Here is an 8,106-nt window from a genome sequence, read left to right as displayed (position 1 = left end):
AAGAGAAGACGCACTTGACCTGGTGTATAAGCATGATGTGTAACCCGACTTCTCGATGTGTTTGATTAAACTGGGTGTTAAGGCTTTCGCTTTTTCCTCTGCAGGATGGATTAGTCAAGGAAGATCAAATACCTTTTGTGACTCTTTCTCATAATTAAACGTTAATTATAATGATATTTTCTTTTTCGTTCATTTAATTAATTTTTGGTGATTTTTTATAATGGCCACTTGGGTAGACGGAAAAAGTTTCCTTAGTAAGAATATGTTCTGATCTGTTAATTTTAGTTGAGCCCTCATTGTATTTTTGTAATTACCAATATTCATTTTAAAAAAATAAATATGAAATTGTGAAGGTTAGCCTTTCTTTTATTCAATTTTTATTTTGGGACACTTGAAGTGATGAAGCTAATATGTCACTGTAAAGTTAATTCATTTTAATTATTGCTTTTGGGGTTACGGAGCTTTTTTATTTAATTTAAAGGTTTTCGAGGAGGGGAAATCTTCAAAAGACACCCCCTGAATGGAGGTAGTGTCGGATTTTTACCGACAAAAACCCCTCCTCGACTGGGGAAATAAACCCTGGAGGTTGCTTATCCCCTGGAAGAAAATGGAAGGTTGGGATTGGGAAGTGGATTGAGATGGGAAATAGTTAAGTGTGAGGGGTGAGAAAAGGGAATATTGGGGAGGGAATCTGTCAAAATAGGTGGTCCACCTCTGAAGAGGTGGGAGGACACTCGCACTAAAAAGCGAAATACCCTTCCACTTCAAGAGGCTTGACTATACATCCCCTAACAAGACCGATGTCCGATCTGAACCGAGAGCAACCAATCAGCTGTCAAGAATCATAAAATCTGGACATTCACAGAGCAAAGAATAGCCATCACAAATAAACAAGCTCGACCACAACTACGTCAGAAATATTATAAAATACATGAGGTATATTACCTATTTTTAATAAATAGAAATCGGATGACAAAATGACATATTTTTTAGATGTTTGTAGTGATTAAAAAAAGGCAAATACACACTTATTTAAATCTTACATTATGTATAGGTAGGTATGTATAGAATAATAAATTAAATAAGTAATTAAAAACCACTTGGTGACATAAATCTCGCATTTAATACTTTCGGCATACAAAGAATTAGCTAACAATCTAGTCTGAGGAAGTCATATACATTAATGGCGAAACGTAGATGTTGGATGATAAATAGTTTTTTGTCCTAATTTGACCATGATTTTTATTATGATGCCTCAATAGTGAATATATATATAATAATGAATACTATTAGGCTATCTATTAGTAATTCTCATCGTCCTAGCGGTTTCGTGAGTCTACACTCAGGATTTACTTTATCCTATTCTGTATACTGAACAATTGTTCAGGCGACACGACCCTGCACTATCCTCTGCTTTATATCCCTACTACTCTTTCCGTCCTGACTTATCTAACTTCCTAGATATCTAAAATCAGCCACCTCTTCTAATTTTTTGTCTCCTATCTTTGTATTCGCTCTTTCCCTACTTTTTCTTCCCTTTAATACCAGTATTTTAGTTTTACTTTTATTTATTTCCATACAGTACTTATCTGTCAGTACCGCATCCATTTTATTTAAAGCTAGCTCTAGGTCCTCCTTGCTAGATGCTAATACTTCTATATCATCTGCAAATCTAAGCATCCTAATCTTTTGCCTCTGTATATCTACCCCTACGGTTGTACTGTCTTTAATGATGTTGTTAATTACTATAATTTTAATAATTTATCTATAAAAGAATAATTCTAATTTAGAAGAAAATCATATAATTATAATAAATATCCTTGACTTGAACATATTGTTGGACCAAACTGTAACTAAGTTTTTGTTGTAATATATTATAGTGATTAATCACCCTTTGTTTTTACAGATGGAATTCGAGAATGTTATGGTGTAAGCTGTCCTAAAGGCACTGTTACTTGCACCAAACATTCCACAACAACCAGCGATTTGCAATATATCGATACTGTCGTCAGATGTATTGATAATCAAGGTACTTTTTTCTAAAGAATGAGGGATTTTTGTAAGAAATAGTCCCTACAATTTCATAACTTACCTGGTTTGTGAATTGGTGTATTTATTGCATTAGTTTGCGGTTAGCTATCATAACAAATACAATAAAAAATAAACAAGTAAAACTAAAAATTTCACATATGAATGTTTAAAAAAAAAGTCTCAACTGCTTGAGCGTCGAAATTTGTTTCAGTTGTTAAGTAGAGCTTTGGGTCTAAATGTTTTATCACAATAAATGTTTATTTTTAAGGTAACACTATGAAATCTGACCAGCAACAAAGAGCTAATCCTTTTCCAGATGTACGATTTTCAATTTTCTCTTTTGAAAGTGGAGTTATAGGAACTTCAGGAAGACAACCGTCTGACGCAACTCCAGCATACGATAACAAATATGACCAAGTTGAAACGTTTTAAAAAATATTTTCCGTAAATTATACAATGCAGTTTTGATGCTAGGAAAAAAACTGGAAATATAGATACATTTTATTTTTTTCTTTTATGATTTTTAGCGTCCATATTGCCCTTAAATTTTTACTTCAACAGTAAATGTACTGTCATTTTTATGACTTATGTAATTTGTGACTATGAGTCTAAATCTTGGTTCACGATCAGATTGCTACAACACGTCTGCATTCCGATTCCGATTTCCTAACCTTAAAATAAAAAACAATGGGATTCTTACGTGGGGTAAAAGAATACACGATAACTAAAAATAATTTGATGAAACTGAACTAAAGGACAAACACAAATGTATAAAATTTGAGTATTACTGGGTCATTTTCTTGTCTTTCCTTTCCATTACCTGTACACATCAAGATTTCGATATCTCATAACTTCGACGTCACAGTGATGCTAGTGTGATTTGAGTAATAAACTCTTGGTCAACATTCTGGTTTTCTACTTACTCGGGTTTCTTAGTTGGAGCATCTTCAAGCATCTTTCTTCGAGCCTTCCTGAAGAGAAGACGCACTTGACCTGGTGTATAAGCATGATGTGTAACCCGACTTCTCGATGTGTTTGATTAAACTGGGTGTTAAGGCTTTCGCTTTTTCCTCTGCAGGATGGATTAGTCAAGGAAGATCAAATACCTTTTGTGACTCTTTCTCATAATTAAACGTTAATTATAATGATATTTTCTTTTTCGTTCATTTAATTAATTTTTGGTGATTTTTTATAATGGCCACTTGGGTAGACGGAAAAAGTTTCCTTAGTAAGAATATGTTCTGATCTGTTAATTTTAGTTGAGCCCTCATTGTATTTTTGTAATTACCAATATTCATTTTAAAAAAATAAATATGAAATTGTGAAGGTTAGCCTTTCTTTTATTCAATTTTTATTTTGGGACACTTGAAGTGATGAAGCTAATATGTCACTGTAAAGTTAATTCATTTTAATTATTGCTTTTGGGGTTACGGAGCTTTTTTATTTAATTTAAAGGTTTTCGAGGAGGGGAAATCTTCAAAAGACACCCCCTGAATGGAGGTAGTGTCGGATTTTTACCGACAAAAACCCCTCCTCGACTGGGGAAATAAACCCTGGAGGTTGCTTATCCCCTGGAAGAAAATGGAAGGTTGGGATTGGGAAGTGGATTGAGATGGGAAATAGTTAAGTGTGAGGGGTGAGAAAAGGGAATATTGGGGAGGGAATCTGTCAAAATAGGTGGTCCACCTCTGAAGAGGTGGGAGGACACTCGCACTAAAAAGCGAAATACCCTTCCACTTCAAGAGGCTTGACTATACATCCCCTAACAAGACCGATGTCCGATCTGAACCGAGAGCAACCAATCAGCTGTCAAGAATCATAAAATCTGGACATTCACAGAGCAAAGAATAGCCATCACAAATAAACAAGCTCGACCACAACTACGTCAGAAATATTATAAAATACATGAGGTAAACAAGCAACAGGTCACAAATAAGTACTATAAAGAAACAGAATTTTCCGTATAGAAAGAAAAAAAGTTTGACACTATTTCAGCAGCATTACTAAACCATGTATAAACAAGTTTTGTGTCGTTATTATGAATTAGAAAGATCAAAAACATTTTTATTTGAAAAGAGTTTTAGATAAGAAAGAGTATTTATTATGCGAAAAACTCTTAATAAAACAGGCTCAAAATTCTTGCCTTGGTCGGGATGCCATTCCATTAATACTCCAAAAACCACTTATACACCAGTTGACATGCTTTTCCTTTTCCTAAAGTAATCCACGACTTCTCGTCTTCGGTCCCTTACTGGCTACGCATGTAGGGTATTTCCTACACTAGTCTTTTATATCGCTTCTACTTCAAGTCAATCAAATCGATGGCGTACCGTCCCTAGAGTTTTCGTACCACCGACTTCTGAAACTCTGCTTTTCAGAAAAAGAAACACCTGAAGCTTGTACACTCTTTTTAAAATGTCGTGGCTAAAAGTAAGAGTATTCCATTGAGGGTAATATCTTTTTGGCTTAAGTGGCTCACATTTTTACATCTCACTATTGAGTCAATATGTTTATTCTTCCTTTGGTCTTCAATGAATTTATTTTTCCGGGATTCCTCAAGCTGGACGCTGGTTAGATTACAATAAATTGATATCAATCCTAGGTAAAGGTCTAAATGATGGCCCCCACCCCCGAAGGGGAAAGATCGAAAGAGGAGGTCTCCCCCACCACTGTACCATAAAAAGTTCGTGGCGGTCTCACCCCCATAAAAAGTTATGGGGGTTCAAAGTTAATAAATATGACAATTTTTATACATTTCTAGGCATGTAAATATTTATATAGTCATTCTTAAACAATATTCAAAGGTAAAACTAATGGAAATACGTAAAAATATTGAGAAAGTTATATAAAACATTATTTAAATATCTTTATCAATAGGGTAGGTTAGGTTAAGTTAGGTTAGGTTATCGGGTTTTGTTCAAGTGACCACCCTCTTTCGATCCCCCACTTCCACCCGCTTGAAAATATTTTTTTTATTGAATTTTATTTGAATTATAGTGTATGGAAATTGTCAAAATAATCAACTTTCAACCCCCATAACTTTTTATGGGAGTGAGTCCGCCGCAAATTTTTATGGGGTTTTACTCAGGTAACCACCCTATTTTGATCCCTCCTACCCCCCCCCCCTCTCTCCCCCCTATAACTTTTTATGGGGGGTGAGACCGCCACGGACTGTTTATGGTACAGTGGTGGGGGAGACCTCCTCTTTCGATGCCACCCACCCATCTAGACATTTACCCAATCCTATCTTTATTTTCCACAAATGCAGTTTTCCACGTTAGGTCTCCGGGATACTGCATCTGTGTTGTCGTGTTATTTGTCTGGGCACAATGTAGAAATGCTGGGATTTAAGTCGATCCCATGTTCTCAGAAAAAGTTCAATTCCATAATGAACTCATCAACTATGTCAACCACTAACACCCAACTATTAAAGATTTTATTTCCAATTGTAATTTCTACTATGCATTCTCCACAGATAAATAAAATCTCTCCGGTTGCCGTAGTCAAGATCAGTTTCATTGTCAGGGGCATCCGGATGAATTGGGATACTACATCAACTCTAGTTCTATTCAATTTTGGGATGATGACTTCTTCAAGGGCTTGGTCGGGGTGAGCCAACATGCTCCCCATAAAATTGACTGATTATATTCAACTATCTCCGCCGGAAGGTCGGCCATGTTTTGAATTTCGTTATGCTGTGTATGCTGCAGTGACTTTATATGCATCTACTATTCATTTTTTATGAGCAACATAAAACCTTCTTTTTTATTTGTAATGTCTATTTCTGCTTGTCGGTCTCCACATATGATGTTATTTGTTTCGCTTCTTCAAACTCTACGACATGTGTCAATACTTCACTTAGAGTCTCGTGGCGTACCTACTAGTCTAAAGACTAGATGTATTTAGTTTAACGTCCCTGACTCCATCGATAAATATTTGTACTGCCACTTGGTCTATGATAAACTCTTGAAGGGATAGGGGTAAGCCAATCTTAGGAGGAGCTGTAGATGCTTATTACCACCCCTCATTTCTAGACGATTGACAAGATGGTGGAAGTCTTTTTGTGGAATGTAGAGACTAGGGCATTCCTTGGAGTATATCCAGTGCCTATCCTTACAATTATTAGAGCTGTTGCTTTCTTTAAATTAGTCCATGTGCTTGCTTCTGTCGCTTTTCCAAACTACATCAGGCAAATGTATCTCTGGTCGGTCATTCTATTTTTAGTGTCCACGACCGGTCAATGAAAGAAACTACTATTGCAATAAATAATCGCACAATTATATGACTGTATCACAAATTTATTTAGTATGTGCAAAAGAGGTACGATTTATTCGTATAATTTAAAAAACAGAATTATTTGTTACGGTTGCCTACTTCACACCCAATGATCGTAATTGTCCAGAACTTGTCTATGGTCCAGAACTATGGTCTAGAACTCCACCTAACCAACAAAAAAATGGTTAGGAAAATTAAGAGATAAATATTGTTTTTGTTAGAGTGTCTTTGTGTTTAATTATTAAACATTAGGAATGATATGTAAAAAGAGCTTAACAATGCAGGAGGATAATTCAATGTTTGAAAAAATTCTAGGAGATTTGGAGCATATCATTGAAAATGATATAAATTCTAGACTGTAAGTAAAACCAACATAGCACAATGCATGAAAGTGCTTTTATAACATAATTCCAGGAAGACGTTCAGTGTTGTGCCAGTTACAGAAAATAAAAATAAATCTCCCATTTTATATGAGAGACAGAATGGATCAGAGCACCATTTGGGACTGGAATCTTGGTGTGTAAAACATATTTACAAATATGCATCAACAGAACTGTTCAGAGTTAGACGTTTATTGAAGAAAAACAGATTGTCAGTTTTTCAGATGGAAACATTAAATAAATATTTGGTTGGAGCTTTATTAATCAATCCAGAAGTGACAACTTTCTGGAATATGAAGAAGGAACTTATAGAACAGGACATATTACAAACAGGAAAAGAGTTGTTGTTTACAAAACTTGTTTTGTCACATAAGAGCAAGTCAAATGATACATTTAATCACAGAAGATGGTTATTGAAAAGAATGCTGTCTAATACAAAACCAGAATGTTATATTGACATGTTACCAGAAGAATTTGCAGTAACAGAATTTGCAGCAGAAAAAGCAGAAAACAATTATCATGCATGGACACATCGTATTTGGTGTTTGGAAAACTTTTTATTCTCGAAAACGATTGATTATCAAAGTAAAAGTAATGTAATTTTTGAGCAACTACAGTTCTCTTTAGGATGGATTAATAATCATATATCTCAACATTCTGGGTACCATTATAGACAGTATTTAATAAACTGCATTAAAAACATTCCTACCATGAACAATTCCATAAGCAATACATCTTTTATGTTTGTGAAAAATTTGTTAGGACTTTCAATAGAAGATATGTCAAATGAAAGGAGTTTCATAAACAAATTATTAGGAGAATCTAAAGATTATGCTAGTGAAAGCAATAATTATTCTAATTATGTTTGTATTTTGTTGTACGAACTGTTTCATACATTGAAAACATTATTTTGTTTTTATCCAAAGCACGAAACCATTTGGTATCACCGTAAATTTATTGTGTACCACTTATTGCAGTGGATGTATGATTGCTACGGAATTGAGTGGCAACCAAAAATTAATCTTTCAAATGTTTGTGAATATAATGTTAATGTTGTTGATAACTGTACATACAAAAATGTTAAATTTGCTGAAAGTGGTGAAAAATTTGCCAAATTATTTAAATTTGAAACAGATAGATTAGATTCGTCTCTATTATATCAAATAATTGTCCAATCAGAATTCGATATTGTGAAAACATCACTTTCAAGTGCCTGTTTGCACACACAAAAATTAGCTGAAAGATATGAAAGATGGTTGAAAAATATTGCATGTTTAAGAGGTTCATAGTGTTGTTATTTACTCTTTGTTGTAATACTTTGCGGTAAAAAAATATAAGAAACAACAGTTTATGCTGCTGTTAGGCATGTTAACTAAGGCGCATACAATTTATATAATATGGATTCCTCAAGCTGGACGCT

General features: G+C 34.4%; 2 protein-coding genes across 2 annotated transcripts in view; both read left to right on the top strand.

Annotated features, from left to right (window-relative positions):
- Positions 1-2,540, top strand: part of LOC108736800 — a 9,755-nt gene extending 7,215 nt beyond the window's left edge. Inside the window, exons 2-3 of the mRNA XM_018469374.1 lie at positions 1,907-2,029; positions 2,300-2,540. Coding sequence (XP_018324876.1) covers positions 1,907-2,029; positions 2,300-2,463 — 287 coding nt within the window. The 3' untranslated portion in view covers positions 2,464-2,540. The remainder of the gene's footprint in view (positions 1-1,906; positions 2,030-2,299) is intronic.
- Positions 2,541-6,268: 3,728 nt separating this feature from the next.
- LOC108736798 (protein prenyltransferase alpha subunit repeat-containing protein 1) lies at positions 6,269-8,077 on the top strand. The gene is made up of 2 exons (XM_018469372.2): positions 6,269-6,664; positions 6,721-8,077. The coding sequence occupies exons 1-2, from the start codon at positions 6,561-6,563 to the stop codon at positions 7,973-7,975; spliced, it is 1,359 nt and encodes a 452-aa protein (XP_018324874.1). The 5' UTR covers positions 6,269-6,560; the 3' UTR covers positions 7,976-8,077.
- Positions 8,078-8,106: the final 29 nt, after the last annotated feature.

Source organism: Agrilus planipennis, unplaced genomic scaffold, assembly GCF_000699045.2.
Source record: "Agrilus planipennis isolate EAB-ADULT unplaced genomic scaffold, Apla_2.0 scaffold142, whole genome shotgun sequence".
Classification (NCBI taxonomy): domain Eukaryota; kingdom Metazoa; phylum Arthropoda; class Insecta; order Coleoptera; family Buprestidae; genus Agrilus; species Agrilus planipennis.
This window is presented reverse-complemented; position numbering and strand designations above follow the sequence as displayed.

Coding starts and splice junctions, on each gene's coding strand:
- LOC108736798 (XM_018469372.2), top strand. CDS start 6,561: ATGATATGTAAAAAGAGCTTAACAATGCAGGAGGATAATTCAATGTTT. Junction 6,665..6,720: donor AATGATATAAATTCTAGACT/GTAAGTAAAACC, acceptor ACATAATTCCAG/GAAGACGTTCAGTGTTGTGC.